Below are 20,428 nucleotides of genomic sequence, written 5' to 3'. Positions count from 1 at the left end.
GTGCTTGGAAACTCTTGTTAGAGCAATAAGACAAGAGAAGGAAATTAAAAGAGTACTAATTGGAAAATAAGAGGTCAAATTATACCTTCTTGTAGGTGATATGGTACTACATGTTCTAGCTCATTTCTCCATTGCTGTCACAAAACACTATGACCAATGCCAGCATGGGGAGGAAAGGGTTTATTCAGCTTACATCTCCTGGCTCATAGTTCATCACTGAAAGAGCCTAAAGTAGAAACTCAGGATAGGAACCTGGAAGCAAGACCATGGAGGAACACTGTTTTACTGGCTTCTCCCCTGGTCCTTACTCAGCCTACTTTCTTAAACAGTACAGAATGGCATGCCCAAGGGTGGCACCACCTACAGTTTGCCACCTCCCACATCACTCAACAATCAAGAAAATGCCCCATAGGCCAGTTCAATGGAGGCAATTGCCCAGTTGAGACTCCCTCTCCCCAGCTATGTCAAGTTGACAACCAGGTGGCCAGTATACTATACCTAAGAAATCCCAAAAATTCCATAAGAAAACTTCTAGAACTGATTAACACTTTCAATAAAGTTAGAACATTAATCTACAAAAATTGGTAGCCTTTCTATAAACAAATAACAAGCAATCAGAGAAAGAGTACAGGGAAACTCTCCTATTCACAGTAGCCTCAAAAAACAAACCTGACCAAAGACAGCAATGATCTCTACAATGAAAATTTTAAATCTTTAAAGAAAGAGATTGAGGAAGACACCAAAAGATGGAAAGACCTCCCATGATCATGGATTAGAAGAATTTAATATTGTAAAAATGACCATCCTACCAAAAGTAATATATAGATTCCATGCAATTCCAATAAAAATCCTCAAGACATTCTTCACAGAATTAGAAAAAAAATTCTTAAATTCATATAGAAGCACAAAAGACACCAGATAGCCAAAGTAACCATGAGCACAAAGAGCAATGCTGGGGGGATTACCACACCAGATCTCAAAGTATACTACAGAGCTATAGACATAAAACAGTGTGGTACTGGCACAAAAAAATAGATCATTAAAGACCAAAACCAGAGTACATGCAATTTCAGCCACCTGATATTTGACAAAGGTGACCAGAACACACAGTGGAGGAAAGATCGCATCTTCAACAAATGGTGCTGGCAAAATTGGACCTCTACCTGCAGAAGAATGAAAATGGACCCTTTTCTTTCACCCTGCATAAAAGTCAACTGCAAATGGATCAAAGACCTCAATGTGAAACTTGAAACTCTGAAACTGCTAGAAGAAAAAATTAGCCATAAACCTACAAGACATACGTGTGGAAAAGACTTTCTAATTGGACATCAACTGCTCAGGAACTAAGGTCAAGATTCAATAAGTGGGACTTTATTAAACTGAAAAACTTCTGTACAGAAAAAAAAAAACAAGAAAGTGAAAAGGAAATAGCAACACATCTAACAGAGGTTTAATTCAGAATATATAGAGAATTCAAAAAACAATGAATCAAGAAAAAAATGACGGGTTAAAGATGTAAACTGAGAGTTTTCAAAAGAAGAAATACTGATGACTAAGAAACATCTTAAAAACGTTCAGCATTGTCAGTAATTAGGGAAATGCAAATTAAACCTTATAATTTCATCTTACTCTAGTCAGACTGGCTAAGATCAAGAGAATAAATAATATCAAATGCTGGTGAGGATGTGGAGAAAGGGGAATGCTCATTCACTGCTCGTGGGATTGCAAACTTGTGAAACCCCTATGGAAAGCAGTCTACAGAACTCTTAAAAACTAAAAATGAACCTAACATATGACCCAATTAATTATACCACTCCTTGGCATATACCCAAAGGACTCATCCTATTGCAGAGATATTTGTACAACCATGTTTCTTGCTTGCTACTCTTCCATGATAGCTAAGAGATGGAAGCAACCTAGTGTCCCTCAGCTGACAAGTGGATGATGAAAATGTGGTACATTTACACAATGAAGTTCTACTCCGTGATAAAGATGAAATAATGAAATTTGCAGATAAATTGATGGAACTAGAAACTGTTATACTAAATGAAGTAACACAGACTCAGTAAAACAAAAGATATATGTTCTCCCTCATTTGTAGATCCTAGCACAAAATCCTTATATGCGAGGATATATCCTGATGTAACTGCAGGAACCAGGAAAATAGAAGTGAATCAGGGATGTAAAGGGAAAGAAGAAACCAGAGAGAATACAGTAGGAGACAAGTATTACTAAGGGACATATGTGTAAAATGGGGGCAGTTAAATAGGAGGAGGAGGGGGGGGGAGAGGGAGAGGGAGAGGTATACAAAGAATTATGGAGATTAAAGGGATGAAGGAGCTCAAGACAGGTGGGACCATAGCAGACAGGAATTTTCAAGTGAGAAATGTGGGAAATGGAGACACTTTAAATGGGGAGGGTTGGGAGGGAGGATAAGGCATCGAGGGAATGAGACGATAAATAATGCCAAGTTAGTATATAAACCCAGAGGGAATTATACTAGTCCAAAAACCTACTGAAAAACTACACATACAATATCTCTACATGAGCACACGTGTATAGCTGAAGACTACATAACCAGACACAGTGCCAAACAGGAACCGTCCTTTGAGTTGTTGGCCAGGGTAATACAAGAGACTCCCAAAATTACGCAGGCTATTATCATAGCCCTTGATTGCCTCCCAGAACTTGAAGTTAAGACCCCATTGCTGAAGACCAAACTTACCCTGAGCACAGGATTTAGAGCAATGGAGCTGGAACTGATCTGGAAACCACCTCCCCTGAAGGCTAGTTCTCATAGCTTTGGAGTGCACTATACAAACTGGCAAGGGAGAACATGAATTGACAGGCCAACCCCAGCTTCCAGGTCTAAAAGCCATATCAATGACCAGAACAGCAAAGAACATTGGTGCAGTAGTGGCATTTTTATCTTAGGAGTAATCAACAGCTACCTAATTGGACTTAAAGGTCACTCAGTGTGAGGACACTTATGTGTGGTACTGTAAAACCCAGGCAAATACACACAGCTGGAGGGGTCATAGATCTTAGAGAAAACCCCAAGCCTGTCACGTCCCTAGACAAAAGTAATTTCCTACTATGTGCAAAATAGCTATCCTTAAATTTACAGACAATTATCCCAGTCACCACCCATCAAAGAAGCTTCTTTTTCAACAGACAAAGATTATTAGAGTTCCACAACTGGTCACACACAGAGATTTCATATGAATTACCCAAGTCTAAGTGGCACAGTTACAATGAAACCTCTACACCTAGGGCTCATGGAACATAGAACAAGGGATGAAAAGAACACTAATGCACCTTTCAATTCTCATCAATGAAGTCCCCTCACGCAACAGAGGGCCAGGAACACAAAAGGTCACAAATGGCCAAAATGTAGAGAAGAGTCTACAGAGGATGGGTCCTTGGACAGGACTCTTATATTAAAATTCAATCACTCAAGGATCAGGGACCATTGCAAATCAGGGGGCAGAAAGATTGTAAGAGCCAGGAAGGAGGCACATGGACATACAGAAATAGAATCCTACAGGCTCCTATGACTCTTCTCATACGAACCTACAACAATACTGTCAGCATACACAAGAGCCATGCAAACTCAAACAGACAAAAACCCAGGACAGAAGTGTCGAAGAATTATTGGCAGCTGATTACTGCTAGGTGAGAAAGAGCTGATCTTCTTAAAGGGAGGGACTGTGGATAGGCTGACTAGGTTTCAGTGGATGAACTTGTACTGAGGGATATCAAGGGACACCAACTTGACATGAGAGGCCTTAACACAAATGACAGAATGTATGAATTCCAGAGTGGGGGCTACAAGAGGGTACCAATGGGAAAGGGGTATAAAGATGATTAAGATGTTCTGTATGAAATACACAAAATTCAATAAAATTTTTTAAACAATTTAATTTTCAATTAGAGCATGTATATTCACTAAAATTATAAACAATCCCAAAGGCATTTTAAAATGTAGCTGATGACCCATTCATAACTCATTCAAGCAACCTACCACTATCCTAACATTGTGACTCATAGAATTAACCATTAAAAACTCAGTAAATGTACGAACTTTTTTGAATCCAAATAACAGCTAAGGATCCGAGGTTCTCCTGTGTGTCATGTAGGCTAGTGAGACTGCTCTAGCAGGACGATTTTCTAAAATTTTGCATTTTTCATTGATGTGATACCTAATTGTATTTTCCAAGACGCAAAAAGAATTTTCTTCACTCTCAAACATAACTTCATATTCAGATATAATAACACTCTCTAATGTGAGGATTTTAATATTGAGGATTAGAGAAAAGGAGTAATGGAAATTTGAAGAAATTTATGTAGAATAAGAAAAATAGTCAAATTTAGGCAATTTATAGTTTATGTATGGTACCTACTATTTGCTATAGCTCTTTTTGAATGAGTTATTATAGAGTAGATGTAGATTTTTCGCAATGAAATTTTTTAAAAAATAAATCTACAAACCTTAAAAAAGCACTTGAATTTTTAATTTTAACTTAATGCTTATTTATGTTTGTTTTGTTCATTTTGGTAAATTTATATTTATTTAGGATATTTCCTATTCTAAAAATTCATAGTAAAGGTTTTTCCCTCACATATATTTTCATCTGAGAATTAAATTACCCTATTTTTAAAAAATATTTTATTTATTTTAAATATGCATGAGTGTTTTACCTGCATGTGTGTAAGGGTATCTGTGTCATGCAATGCCCTTATAAATCAGAGGAGAGCATTGGATCCCCTGGAACTGTTGTTACAGCCATGTGTGGGCTGGGAACTGAACTGGAGTCCTCTACAAGAGCAGCCAGTATTCTTAACTACTGAACCATCTCTCCAGCTTGTAATTATCCTTTTAAAAATATAGCTACCACTTTATTGTGAAAGTAAAGTTAAAATATATTCCTCTAGACATTCAGGTAAAAAGATTTAATCTGGAGTCTGGGGCTGTGTTAATATGTCATTACTTCTGTAGCACACTGTCCCAAGGCACGGCCTTTCTGGCCCTTGCAGTTGCATTCCTCTTTTACAGGTTCCCCTTAAAGCACTGCCTAAATAGATCACAGAAGTTTACATCTAAGGCTTTTCAAAATGTAAGGTATTAAAGAAGTCAAGGAGAAAGAAAACGAAAACTCTTCCAAGAAGGAAGATGTGAGTCAAATCCCAGGGGGAGATAAAGTGAAATCAAAGCATAGAAATAGCCACTGGATTCAGTCATGTGAAAGTCATTAGTGACCTTGACAGAGAGGTGAAGTGTTGGAGAGGAAATTCAGAATGAGTGTGCTGTGGGGAAAATTAGAGAGCAAAGACAATGACTAATAGATGAGAACTTTTGTTATTAAGAGAAACAGGCTCAGTGGGTAAAGGTGGTTGCCACCAAGCTTGATGACTGGAGTTCAATCCCCAGAACCCACATGGTGGAAGGAGAAAATTAACTCCTGAAAGTTGACTTGTACACACACACTTTTGTGTGCACACATGTGCACAACCACACATAAACAAATGAATGAATAAATAATATATTTTTAAAGATGAAGTAAAAAATGAGGAAGAGGATGAGAGTTTGCTTCCCTATAAATTTTTTAAATGGACCTTCGTTATAAGCTAAAGAAAAAAATCTTCAGAAAATTAGAAACTAATAATACAAGGAATGGAGCACTAAGAGCATCAAAATGTTTTAAACTGTAAGAGAGAATGGGACTCAAAGTGCAAGTACTGCCTTAGACAGGAGTAAGAACTCAACATCCAGGTTGGTAGGAAGGAAGGGACGTAGAGGACAGACAAGGCAAGTGAAGAGCTTTAGCAATGGTAAGACAGAGATACTGACAGTGCGTTTTCCCAATGAAGCAACATCATCCATGGGAAAAGATATAAGCACTTTGAGGAAAAGAAAAACGTTCCATTTCAGGGCTTGCAAAATGCCTTAGCAGGTGAAGCTACTTGTTGCCCAGCCTGAATTCCATTCCCAGGACACAAATGGTAGAAGGAGAAAATTGACCAGCCCCACCCTCCCCCATCCTATACATGGGGACACACACACACACACACACACACACACACACACACACACAAATAGATAAATATAAAAATAAATTCATTGTAAATGGTAAGCTAGGGAAATGGGATGGTAGACTGACAACCAGTGAGGTTTTGATCGAATATAGCATTCATGAAGATGTTAGAAAATGAAAATGTATTTGCTTGTTTGTTTTGGTTTTCGAGACAAGGTTTCACTTTATGGCTCAGGCTGGCCTGTAACTATGTAGACCCGTCTGGCCTCAAACTCATGGAAACTCTCCTACATCACACTCCCAGATCTAGGATTAGAGGTGTAAGTCACCATGCCTAGCCAGAAGGTTTTGAATTTCCTTTAAATTCATGAAGTTCTCCTAAATACCAGGCAGCAGCCATACTCTGTCACCATGAAAATATGTTAGAGTTCATCATAAATTACTCAAATTATACAGAAAGGTTGAAAGATATTAAGGCAAGGATTGAACTAGCTTTGAGAAATGCCTCCAAACCCAGCTGTTTCATCAGTCCACTTGCATTTATTTGTTTGCTAGCAGCACTACCGTGAATAAGGTACTCAGGATCCTTTCATAACATGTTGTGGAGCTGGACAGACAAATAAATAACTTGTTAGTGTCATGTACTAGATATGAAGGAAGGAAAATCAGATAATGGGATGCTGAGTAATTTACGGTCATATTTGGATCACTAGGGAAGGTCTCTCTATAAAGGAGTTGAGATGAAAAGTTGTGGGTTCCCTGACAAGGTTGATCTAAATAGTGTTTTCTTAATGAAGGTCTCAGACAGATTTGAGCCCACCAGACAGCACTATTTTGTTAGTAACACATCAGTTATAGATAGTTACTAGAGAAGAGTTCTACACACATGACAACGTTATAAGTTTTCCACTTCCATTACTTCGATAATTTATCTAAAGAATGAAGTTCTGCTGGTAATCTCTCAGCAATCCTTTCTGATGCCTTGCACCAAATGACAGCGTTGCTATTATCCAATTTCTTCCTAAGCCCATTAGGTAAGAATTGGAGCATCTTACAATTAGAAAAAAAGCTGTGTAAGTCATCTAGATTAACATAAAATGAAGATGTGTATTACATTCCTTCCTTGGGAACACACCCTGTAATGGGCATCTCTTTTGTTATCAAGATCTATCTATCCATCCCTTATTTTTAATTTTTTATCACAATTTGGGAGGGGATGTGTACCATAGCCTCAACCATGGAAGTCAGAGGACAGCTTGTTTGAGGCGGTTCTCTACTTCTAACACACAGGTCCTGGGGGTTGAACTCAGGTTGTGAGGTGTGGCAGCAAGTGCCTATATTTTTTGAGCTGTCTTGCTGGACCATACATGGCTTTTTATGATCAGGCTTTTTGTATCTTCTATCCAGTTCTTCCCACAGCAATCATAAACAATAGTTTTATTCCCAGTCGTCTTACATAATATTTTAAATTTTTGAAGAATTGTTAGTATTCTCCCTGAATTTCCATTTTTCCCTTAACCATTTATTTCCCTTAGGACATAGCTTCCAGACCCCTGACCACACTGATCACTCTAATCTTTGTGAACGCTCCCCTCTGAAAACAGTTTCTAGGGTAGCACAGGCAATGCGTTTATAGCACAGATACTGGGGACGGTGGGGTACCCCTTGGGCAGATGATTACGTGCTTATTACTGCAGGACAACATGGCATGCACTCTTTTGGCAATGGGATCCATTGTTGTTGTACAGTTAATTTTTCCCCCTGTTGGACCACAACAACAAACCAGTGCTAGCTGTTAAGCACATAAGCCACATCCTGCACTTGTGCAATGACTTCCTTTGTTAACTTAAATGTAAGAATTTACATCTATCCCTGTAAAGACTGTATCTTATTGGTTTTGGTTTCTAAGACATCTCCAGTGGATCACTATAAATGTTTAAAAATGAGCAATGCCCTTGAACAAACCAGATCTGTTCTTCCCTTACCTAATTTTAATAATATACCAACTACTCTTAACAATCCTATGGTGACCAAACTTCCGGGTCACCTACAACTTTCTTTTCCTTCCTCTGAATTCAAACAGTCATCAATTTCTAGTGCCAAAATCCCTGCTAGATACAACTTTTACATTAATTAAAATCACCTTGTTAGTACTTCCTACTTTATGCTTCTAAAATCACATAGTCCAATGTACAAAGAACGTGCTGTAATATCATTTCAATTCCTCTTACCAATAGTATTAGATTACACCTACATAACTGCCTAAATAATCCATCCATGAATAATTTTCCTGTCCAACAAATCCTACTGTTTCCAACCTCCCTGCATGCTTTTTTGTTCTTTGTATACTTGCCACTATCTCTCTTGCCTTTTCATATATTTGATTCATTTTATTGCAATAACTCACTCATACCTCTTTAAACTTATTGTGGTATACTCTGAAGTAAATGTGTGCATTTCCTCTTTCAAAGAGGTATGAGGTAACCATCCAGTGTTCACTGATGTCTTTAGATTGTAACATTTAGGTTCATCTATAGTGGTCTTTCTTTGTATAAGTAGGAGAAAAAAAGAGATAGAACTTGAGAAAATAAAAACACCAACTAATTTATTAATGGAAATACTAATAGCCAGCATTTCAACAGAATATATTATGTGCCAAGCAATGTGGCAGGCAGTCTTGAACAGTAACCAGTGTGTAGATCCATCGTAACCCTGGTTTTATAGAAAAAGGAACATGAGGTCCAAGTTATGATTTATAGTGAAATAATACAGCTTCACTCTAATGTCTATAGCTTTAACTTCTATTCTGCATTGTTTAATGTGCTAGTGCTCTGAAGATAAAAAGATGCTTGGCAAATAAGAGCCATTATTACGTACTAACTAATTGTTCAGGCCCAGAAGATCGTGGGATAGAATGTCTGCCATGAACAGCACTAGAGATGCAGCAGGTAATTAATAAATGTATATGTGTGCTGACAATTCTACTACTTTTCAATTTTTAAATCTATTTGCTTTCTTAACAATTTACAGCCATTTTTCAAATACTTCTATAATCAGAGAGACTTTTTTAAAAATAAGGCATGGGACATTGAGTTTAATAAGGTTAAAACCATGATTGGATTATAAACATCCATTCAGACCAAATTCAAAGTGAGGAGCTGCACCCATGAGGTTTAGCTGCAGGAATCCTATCTATAAAAGACTCAGTAGGACCAGGAGGATTCCTCTGTACAGATTAGCCTTGGGCCCAGGGACCTGAGGCAGCAGGTGGTTAGTACTGTACCAATAGCCTGTTTCACACTCACAGGTCTCTAACCACAAGTCTGAAGCACTGTTACTAACAGCAATCCTATTTTCTCCTAATATTTAACTGAACTTTCAAAATCAAGTTTTTTTTATAAATTCCAAAAGGGAATATATCTGATTGAAACTAAGAGATACTTAAGCACCTTTAGATTTGAATACCTTAGGGTCACATTCCTGTATGCTTTAATGCTTACAAAGCAATGGATTCCAGTCCCTGAATTAAACCTAAAATCAAAGGCTAAAAGTTGGATTTGGTGAACAGAATACTTCAAAAAACAGTGTTGGTTATAACAGAAACCTTAAGTACACAATTGTGATGGAACAACAACCTACTAGAGCTGGTCACTGGCTAGACTGCCTCTGTTGACAATGCACAAGCAAGGAGTTCACAGGCCTTCCTTGTCCCCTTCACACACGCACCAGCTGTCTTTCCCCCTGGAGGTGAGCGGTTCTCAAGCTCTTTCTATTAGCTCTTTCTCTCTCATGTGCTCTCTCTCGCGCTCTCTCTCTCTCTCTCTCCGTCTGTCTCTGTATGTGTGTGCATATTTAGAATATGCTAGACCTATTTTAGAAAATTTCAAGTATGTAATACCATTTGCATTACGGCACATTAGATCTCTAGAAATTGCTTCTATCACGTAGCTGAATTTATACCCTTTGATTATTCCCCACCATCTCCTTCGTCCCCTAAACCCATGTAACTATCACTCTACATCTGTGTCTATAAGCAAACATTTTAGATTCCCTATAAAGTGATATTAAGCAGTATTGCATTTGGGGAAAGGAGCATTTTTTGTTTGTTTCTTAATTTTTTTATTTGTTTGAAATAGAGTCACTTGTATCCCAAGTTGGCCTAGAACTGGCTGTCTTGTAGAGAATGACCTTGAACTCTTGACCCTCCTGCCTGCACTTCCCCCAAGTGCTGGGATTGCAGGCTTGTATCACTATGTCTAGTTTATTGTATGTAGCATGTCTTTTGATGTCCATTCATTTCACTTAGCATAGAATCCACAAGGTTCATCTACACTGTCACAAGTGGTAGGATTTCCTTCATGTCCAAGGTTGAATAAATTCCATTGTGGATATCCAAACTAGCCTTCTCTTTGTTCATTTAGTAATGCAAGTTTTGTTTTTCTCTGTATTTTAGATGTTGTGAATAATGGCACAATGCATGGAAGGCAGGTGACTCTCTCAACACTGCCACCATTCCCTTTGGCTATGGGCCCAGAAATGGGCCTCCTGAATCACAAGCTAGATCAAGCTTTAATGTATGAGGAACCTCCACAGTGTTTTAAGAAATAACTGTACACAGGGCTGGAGAAATACCTGGACAGTTAAAAGAACTTGCTGCTCTTGGAGAAGACCTGAGTTTGGTTCCTAACATCCAATGGTGCTTAACAGCCAACCATAGCTCCAGTTCCAAAGCATCTGATACCCTCTTCAGACCAGCAGGAACATTTTACGCATGTGGTGTACTTAAATACTTGCAGACAAAACACTCATACACATAAACTAAGAATAAATTAATTAAAAATAACTAAAAAGTTACAATCCCACTATGTACAAAGATTCCTCTTTTCTCAAATCTTCACCAACATTTATTTGCTGCCTTTCACTTTCCTAGTCATTCTGTACATATGTAAAATGACCTCATTTTGGCTTTTATATGCATCTCCTTGATGATTAATGATGTTGAGCACCTTTTATATAGTGATTGTTGTAGTTAGCTTCAGCTGTCTACTTGACACAAACCTAGGAAGAGGGAACCTAAACTACAGAATTTCCTTGATCAGACTCACCTGTGACAATGTCTATGAGGCATTTTCTTAGCTGTTAATTAATGCAGGAGGGTCCAGCCCACTGTGGGCAGTGCCATTCCCTAGGCAGGTGGACCAGTGCTGCATAAGAAAGCTGAGTAAGCCCGAGGAAGCAAGCCAGTAAGCATGTTCTTCCATGGGCTCTCCTTCAGTTTCTGTTCCAGGCACCTACCCTGAGTTCTTGCCTTAGCTTCCCTTGATGATGAAGGGTTGCAACCTGAAAGATGAAATAAACCTTTCCTCCTCAAGCTGTTTTTGGTCACGGTGTTTATCATAGCAACAAAAAGAAAACTAGGACCTGTGAAGTCGTGTGCATGTCTTCTTTTGAGAAATGTGTTTATGGGGCCATGGAGGCAAAGCCAGAGTGGATTGCCCATTCTGGTAAGGGCATTTTACAGAGTGGGGAGCAAAGAGAGGCTGTGGCGATGGAAGAAGACCTAAAGGTGTAATCATCTTAAGTTTAAAAGATAACTACAGAGAAACTAAATATGTCCATGTGATTGCATTTGGAAGCTGAAGAAAGATACCTAAGAAAAAAGATAAACTAAAAGTGGTTATTTATTGAAGTCAATATTTGGACCGAAAGTGACACAAAAGATACTTTTACTGTAAGATTTTTAAAAAGGATTTTTCTTAAAACAGCATGTAGTGTTATCTTAATGGAAATAAATTCAAGCAGGAAGAAAATCAGCTTGTGGTCTAGTCAGATCTTAAACTCCTCTGCACAGAAAGAAACTCATCTGTCCTATTAGAAAAGTATAAGAAAGCCATTTCATAGCTATAACTGTACTTTCTGAAGTCACTACTAACATGATAACTTATGAAAACTACCCCATTTCTTAGAAAGAGATAGCTAGAGATTACACTTTTAAATAATTTCATAAAGATAAAAGAAGGTAGGGTGAAGATGAGGAAACGGATTTCTTTCTGTAGCTCTCAGTGAATTGCAGCGACTGAATTGCTTATAGGTTGTTTCAGTGTTGATTACTGTGAAGTCAACACAAAGGAAACTACATGGCTTGTCTTCTCACAACCTCAAGATTTTTAGCAGCTGGAGTTTAAAACTGTCAGGCAGAAATGTTTAATATAAGCATCTGGGATCCATCCTGTCCATTATTGCTCTTTAAGAAGGGTATTCTTTATTTAAAATATTAACCTTATTTTGACGATCACTTCAGAAATAATAAAACTGTTCTCTTCTCCTTCCCATTCCCTGCCAGCACTCCATTTGAAAGTTCCAGCAGTCTCTAGGAAATGGAAAAGGAACTCCCATCCTACATGCTAAGTGTCTTCATTCCATATGCAAAGGCTTTCTTAGAGACAGTTCCCAGAGGGGAGCAGCCTCTCCTGGATCCTCAAAGCCTACTTCCAGATGTGAGCCCCAAGGTAGACAGACCAGCAGATCCAGGCTTCCAACCTCTTTCCAGATGACAGCCTCCAGGAAGATGACCATGGCAAGGACCTAATCCTGAATCCAGATGTGAGCCAAAGAGCACAGTTGAGTAAATTGCAACATCTTTCCCTACCATGTGTAATACCCTAAGCCAGAAAGCCCTACTCATGCCTCTCCAGCAGCACTCCCAAAACCAAAGTGCCATTGTTCTATCACTCACAGCTTTTATCTATTTTGCACCCACAATCCAGAATGACACAGGGCTCCTCACCTGGGTCAAGCAACTTATCTCTGGGCACACTTTTTGGATTCGATTATTCTGAAGGTCTAGTGTCCTCAGGCCAGGCAGTTTTTCTAGTGCTGAGGGCATCTTTGTTATCTTTTTCCCATTTAAAGTAATGATCTTGGTGTTAATACCTCCCTTCAGTGCTGTTATCAACAGTCTCTCAGCCATGATATTGAAGAGGTAACCATTATGGAGCAGAGTTCTTTATTATACATCTTTGGAACCTCTAATTGCAGAATTGTTGTGTCACAAAAGCAAAAATATTCTCCATTATGATGAAGCTGGGAGGCATTAGATGGTTTTCTATGTAAAAGGCAGAGAGGGGAAATAGCCAGTACAGGTTGGGGTGGGAAGGACACAAGACAGGGTTTGGCTCTCTCATGCCCGACAAATGGAAGTTATCAAGCATTCAGAGCACATCGGGATGTGGAGCCAGCTTTGGAGGTCTCCTATGAGTTAAGATGAGGAACAATGAGCATCAGAAAAAAATAATATTCTCGAGTGAACTGACACATATCCGAACACTAAAAATCTAAGAGTTCATAACAGAATTAAAAAGAGGAAGAAGAAACTCATTAATCACAGTTGGAATAGGTAGGACATCATCTCCGTGTAAGAACTAACAAAGGGAAAAAAGAATTAAGCACTTATGCTTTTCCAGTAAATTTCAGTAAATTCAAACAGCTCATAGTTTTCATTCATAGAGAAATTGAAGCCAGTAAATAAGGAGAAAATGGCCTTAGGAAATTCACCATTTCGAATGAAGTTCTAATGAAATTAAGGATCTATGCAAAAAACATAATTGACTGCTAGGTTGAGAGGGATAAACCTAATAACCCAGTAATTAATTTAACCATTTAAAGTTTAAAGCATTATGTGTCCTAATCTTCTGATGAGATGCAGCACAAAGTACACAGAACCACCTACACGTGCTCATGCCTAAAAACTAAACTAATCTAATCATGACTTTGAGGTCTAACATTTACAGGAAATGTGAGGACCAGAGAATAAGGAGAAGTTAGAAGTTACTCTCAGGGAAGCACCCAGCAAAATTTTAAGCACAGAAAATTCTATAGGGAAAACATGACTAAGTTTCACCAATGGCATTAATAAGAGGAAAACTTATGAAAATGAAAGTTAAATAATGGCCAAATGCAATGTATACCCCAGAACCAAATCTTAATTTCAATAAAATAGGTATCAATCAGAGAAATGTTAGAATGGCTGCATATATGATAGTAATTCTTGTTGTACCTACTGTTGCATATACTAATGGCATGGTGTTAACAGAAGAACTTGTTTTATATGTATCCAATATTTAGAAATGTATATTTCAGGTGAGCTAAGATGATGTTTTGGATTTTCTTTAAAATAATCTGTAGATGGGGAAACGGATGAAGAAACAAGATTGACAAGATGTTGATAATTACTGATGTTGAGTCGAGTAACAGGCACACTGGTTCATTGTACTAATTTTGCTATTTGAAGCTATGCACAAAATGACAGGAGGCAGAACCTGTACTCAGTGATATTTGATCATCAGAATCCCATCTGTACCTAGATATGAGGCACTCTGGAGGCATTTGGGTTAGATACACATGTTCCATATTTAGATTCATTTCCAAATATTCAAAGATTATGTTATATTTTGCCCTGAATATTTGCTGAACACAGGTCAGTACTTCCTTTTGAATTCATTAATCACTTTATTCATTTTCAAATTGATAGAACATCTATTTGCTAAACCCTGTTGCAGAAAATGGGGATAAAGAAGTGAATGAAGAAGTCAAAGTGTCAAAATGGGCAGCAGGCCCCAATCTTAGCTGATTACTGCTGGGTAAGGAAGAGCTGATCTTCTTAAAGGGAGAGACTCTTGATAGGCTGACTAGACCTCAGTAGATGAACGTGCACTGAGGGACATCTGGGGACACTAACTTGACTCGATAGGCCTTGATACAAGTAACAAAATGCATGAATTCCAGTGGCTGGAGGGTATAGGAGGGTGCCAGTGGGGAAGGGGGTATAAAGATGATTAAGATGTTCTGTATGAAATACACAAAAAATCAATAAAAATTACAAAAACATTACAATCTAGCAGTAGAAGAAAATGATCAAGATAAGTAAATCTAGTATAGATGGGGACAGTTGCTGTGGGGAAAAAAGAAAAGCAGCAACAGGAAATAAGTATAGGGAGTGAGTTTACAATTTTAAATATGGACAATAGGGGAAGGCATCATTGAAAGGTGTTATTGAGGACAGACCTTTTCTAACAAGAGTTAAAGCAGGTACCAAAGTTCTAAAACAGGAAGAGTAAATTTAAAACAGTATAATGAGCATCAATAACATCATAAGATGCTGATTACTAATGATTTCTAGTTGCTAGAACAACAGATACAGACAATTCTCAGCTACCAGCCAGTATTCCTTTGTCTCTTTCCACCTTAGTTTCACAAGAAAAAAAAAAGTTTTAAACGCTAAGCAAAATGTTCATAAGTATTTATTTTTTAAAAATCATACTCTGGTTTCTTTGGCAATCATGTAAATCTTACCTTCTCTAAAAGAAAATAGGCTGAGGAGACATAAAGACCAGAGTTTGGATCCCCAGAACCCAGTAAATGCAGTGTGGGCTTGGGGGCTTGCCTGCAATTTCAGCACTGGGAAGGCAGTGACAGGGGATCCCCAGAAAAAACTGATTAGCCAGATTAGCCACACAGACCCTGGCTCAGCGATTAAGATAAAGAGCTAATTAAGGAAGATTCTCAACACCAGCCTCAGACTTTTACACACACACACACACACACACACACACACACACACACACACACACATGTATGTATGGCCAGCACCGTATTATATGGCCAGTACCCTGATGTTACTCATGCTCACAATTAGTTAACACATGGAATGGGAAAAAAAGGCCAATGTAATCTAATCCTACTTTTTATCTGCCAAACTGAGACAATGTTAAAACATTGATTCTGTTCACCTTACTTCCAGCATGCAATCTATAGTATAAACATACAACCTACTTCAGTCATCTACTGCTGGGAAACCACTGCAGAAATGCTTAATGTTTTATTCACAAGTCTTAAATTGGGCCAAGCTTATATTTGTGCCCCTTCATGACCCCTGTGGCACAAAGTCTGGACCAGTAGAAATCATCTAAAGGCTCATTTCCCCACATCTTGTGGGAGATGCTAAGTGTTGGTTGGGATCATCGGGTAGTCAGGTTATGCATGAGCCTTCTCCCCATCCTGATGGCTTAGCTCTAAGGGTGAACATCTCAAAACAGAAAGTGGGGTGGGAGCTGCGTCACCTCCACGACCGAGCTCCGGAAGTGGTGCCATAACATGTCTACCACAAGGTTTTCACTAGGAAGAAGCAAGTCACTGAGGTCTGCCCATATTTCAAGATGACAAACTAAAGGCTAATTCTTAATGGAAAGAGACCCAGAAAACTGTGGACATGTTTTAAAACCTACCACAACCCAGCCTGCGGTCTTGAGCTATTTATATTCCTCTAATATACAAAATACAGAAACTCTCTTCCAAAAGCCCCTCTTCCCAAAAAGTTTCATCTATTAGAGAATCAGGTCTAAAGATGTTTTCCTTGGGTCCAAAGGTGGACACAGCTCCTGAGAGCTCGCTTCACGAGTCCAGCTCCAGCACAGCTAGCTCATCTCAATCTGAAGGTCTATGAATTAAGAAGACCAGCTATCTGCTACCATATGCCCAGAATCAATAATAGGTGAAACTTAGAGCAAGCAAGGCTGTTCCTCAAAAAGAAAAAAGAAAAGGAAAAGGGGGGGGGTGAAGGAGGAAGGAGGGAAGAGGGGGAGCTGTTGGCTGTTTCAATATTTATTATTTTTATTTTATGTATATGAGTGTATTGCCTGCATGTACAGTAAGTCCTGCACCCATGTCCTGCAATGCCCGTGGAGGTCAGAGGAGGGCATTAGATTCTCTTGGAACTGGAGTTACAAAATGTTAGCCACCATGTGAGTTCTGGGAATCAAACCCAGGTCCTCTGCTGAGTCATCTCTCCAGGCCCAACTCAGTAATTCTTAAATCCAGCAATGCACATCAGTTCTACGGGTTCAGTACTACTGGCTTGGATTAGCTTTTGGTTACCTTCTTTGGCTTCTTAATTCCACTCTCGGAATTTATTTGTTCATACAGTATAGCCTGTGTTTGTCAAGTACTGATTCCTGTTCATAGAAATTCGAAAGCCCAAAGGATTCTCTTCATTTTTTTTCTTTTTCAGTAGAAGCTTTATTGAAACACCGTGCATATACAGTACAATCACTCATATAAAACATACAATGGCAGCAGAGAATGGAGCTCAAATGGTAGAGAGCCTTCCTAACATGTATAAGGCTCAGGGTTCAATTCCCAGCACTGCAAAATATAAAAAGATATAATTTAGTGGTTTTCACCAAGTTATACAATAATCACAATTTTAGAGTGGTTTCCCAACAGAAAAAGCAAGTATTTAGCAATCACTCTCCATTCTTCTCATCATTCTTCTCACTCAAGTCCTAAGCAACCATTAAGCCTCTTACCTATTTTATCTTCACCTATTCTGAACATTGTGTATAGATGGAATATGTGGTCTTTTGTGACTGACTTCTTAGAATAATGTTTCAAGTTTCATCCATGCTTTAGCAAACATCAGTACCTCAATTATTCTTATTGCCAAAAAATATTACACTATATTTATATGCTTCCTTTTACCCATCTAGTCATCTGCTAAGGGACATCTGGGCAGTTTCCACTTTTGGGCTCTTAGCAATAACATTAATACAAGCATTCTTACAGAAGTGTAGGCACTCTCATTTCACCATGGTACAAGCTTAAGGGGGAATTGTCATGCCCTATTCTATCAGTATGTACAACCTTTAGTGTCACTGCCAAATTGTATCCCACAACGACATATCATTTTTACATTCCTACTAACAGTAAACAAAGGTTTATGTTTCATTTTGCACTGTTTCTTTCGATCCAAACTGATACAAAGCCTTTAAAATTTTCAGTAAGTCTCTTTCAAAGTTTACATTTCACTCCATCAGGCAGATCCACATCTACAATTTCCTCTGGGATGGCCCCCCACTATCTTAAAACTTTTTAAATTATATTTATTTAGTTAGTGAGGGATGGGGCCATGTCACAGCAAATCTGTGGAAGTCAAGAGGACAATATGCAGGAGTCAGTTCTCTCCTTTTCTATGTCAGACCTAGGGATTGAACTCATGTAATTGGGCTTGACAGTAAGTGCCTTTACTTGCTAAGCCAATTCCTTGGTCCTCCATCTTGGATTTCTATGTGAAAATACAGTGGGACTTTAGGCATCTGTCATTCATTGGCAGCTTTAATTTTCCCATGTTTTAAGCAAAACCTATGCCATGTTTTTAGCCTCATCTGCACACTCCTCAACAGTTTCCAGATTTGCTCTGTCTAGAAGACATTTCTTAATTTCAGCATCACTTACTGTCAGAGAATCTGAGAAGGAGAAAGTTTATTGTTCAAAACCCTCAAGAGCCGTGGCTCTTTTGTATTTAACATTTCTCTTTCTCGCTTACCTCTCTAGTCTTTCCTGTTGGCATTTCCGGTACTCTGTCTAGAAAGCTCCTTAGCGTGATCATCCAGTTGATGACATACACTTTTTCACTTCCCACTGTGGAGGTTGCCAGCATTCCAGACTCTGCTATGTACCAGAAGTTACCTTTCTTCTAGTTTCTGGTATTTTCACCACCTTTAGACCTTTACTGATAGCTTCCTGGAGTGATACAAGTGTCCTGTTAGTGGCCTCTGCAACTTATACTCAAGGCCCACACCCCAAACATCTACTACATCACTTAAGTATTTTTGCTATAACAGCAAATTCTGTTTTATTTGAATCAGAAAATGAAATAATTATGCAAAATATGGGATTTATTGTGTGAATTTGAACTATATAATTACAAAGCTACATATGGCTTTTGCTTTTGTGCCTAATGCTGTGCCTGTCCAGAAAAGCTGAAGGGGATCTGACAGTGGGAGGAAATGCAGGCTCAGTATGAATTCATTCCAATGAGTAAGCCAGCAAACAGATGAGTGTGTGTGTGTGTGTGTGTGTGTTAACAAGTGATATCTTATTAGCCAGGGTTCTCTAGAGGAACAGAACCAGTAGGATGTATATGCACTACAAAAGGTAATTTAGATGGACTTACACAATAGGGGTTAGGTCCACAAAGGCTGTCAGCACCCTGGAGAGACTGAGAACCAGGAGCTGCTCCGTTCATGAAAGTGGGCACCTTGGCTGTTCCAATGTAGCAGTGAAAGCCTAGAAGCTTCCTGGAGAGCTGCTGGTATAGAGTCCACATTGGAAGGTCAAAGAACCTGGATTCTAATGTCAGTGAAATGGCAGCAGCAGCAACAGAAACACTCAGAACACAGGAGTAAAGGCAGACAGGCACTGCTTTTTCCCAGGACCTCCTAAAATACATGCCCACTCTAGCAAGGTGACATGCACTGTGAGAGCAGACCTTGCCCCATCATTGATCCTCTCTAGAAACACCCTCATAGGCACACCCCCAGAAGGGAACATCTAAGGTGGCTCTAAATCTGGTCAAGTTAACATTCAAGGTGACCCACAACCCAAACAGTGCTGCACCAACTGCACTGCCTTCCAAGCTGTAACTTAGGACTTCCAAATTTTACCTCTAATCTGTCCTGTGGCCAGGACTGGCCTGACATTACATAGGAAAGAGGATTTGAGATAAAGTCCCAGCTGAGCTGATGCAGTACATATCCACCACGAATCATACTCCAATCTGTCTGCTTCTCTTTCCACTGCTAGTATCATTCACAGAAAGTTGTCTTCTTACCTGGACTGCTTTATGCTTCAAATACACACTTCCCCACTGAATTGTCACTGACATCAATCATGTCTTCTTCTTTCTTTCTTTTTCTTATGTTGTGCTGAGGACTGAACTCAGAGCCTCACATGTGCTCTGAGAGCCTCACTCAACCACTGAGCTACAGCCATCTCTAGTAACAACCATCTTTCTATGATAAATCTGTATCTCTCCCTTAAAATATTTCAAGACCCCTCACTGATTGCAAATTAAAATATCCCAACTGGAGGGCAGAAAACTCGTCAGTCTAGACCCAGGCAAGTCACATGCTGCTTCCTTTTCCGGCCTGTACACTCTCCTTAGGAGACCACTTGCAACAGCACCAACAGCATCAGGTACACTCAACCTCTCTGCTCATGCTGTTCATTTTGCTCACGTAACTTGTGTCCTAAGCAGAACAGTTTCCATAGCTATATTTAAAAGAGGACTTTAAACTCCATTTAGCAGTTTATACCTTCTCTCTTTTTTTGGGGGGGGGTCTTTTTGAAACAGGGTCTCCCTTTAGCTCCAGCTGGCCTAGAACTCACTATGTAGACCAGGCTGGACTTGATCTCACAGAAATCCACCTGTCTGTGCCTCCTGAGTGTTGGGAGTCTATATTCTTTTTTTTTTTTCCTGCCTTTTTTTGAGACAGGGTCTCCCTGTAGTCCCAGCTGACCTGAACTCACTATGTAGACCAGGCTGGCTTTGAACTCAC

At 39.0% G+C, this 20,428-nt stretch overlaps 1 protein-coding gene across 7 annotated transcripts in view; it reads right to left on the bottom strand.

Annotated features, from left to right (window-relative positions):
* Otud6b (OTU domain containing 6B) overlaps nt 1–20,428 on the bottom strand; it is a 54,108-nt gene that overhangs the window by 6,644 nt on the left and 27,036 nt on the right. Inside the window, exons 8-10 of one of the 7 annotated variants that reach the window (XR_003848662.1) lie at nt 19,045–19,179; nt 18,415–18,611; nt 17,096–17,234 (exon numbers count right to left, since the gene is read on the bottom strand). The exons of 1 other annotated variant lie outside the window; for it this stretch is intronic. Coding sequence is in view for 2 of the 6 variants with exons in the window: in XM_029560894.1 (XP_029416754.1) it covers nt 18,590–18,611 (22 nt within the window). In the remaining 4 variants the exon portion in view is untranslated. 5 more of the 7 variants (XR_003848661.1, XR_003848663.1, XR_003848664.1 and 2 more) reach the window with 5 other exon arrangements.

This window comes from Nannospalax galili, unplaced genomic scaffold, assembly GCF_000622305.1.
Source record: "Nannospalax galili isolate Female #2095 unplaced genomic scaffold, S.galili_v1.0 scaffold872, whole genome shotgun sequence".
Taxonomy (NCBI): Eukaryota; Metazoa; Chordata; class Mammalia; order Rodentia; family Spalacidae; genus Nannospalax; species Nannospalax galili.
This window is presented reverse-complemented; position numbering and strand designations above follow the sequence as displayed.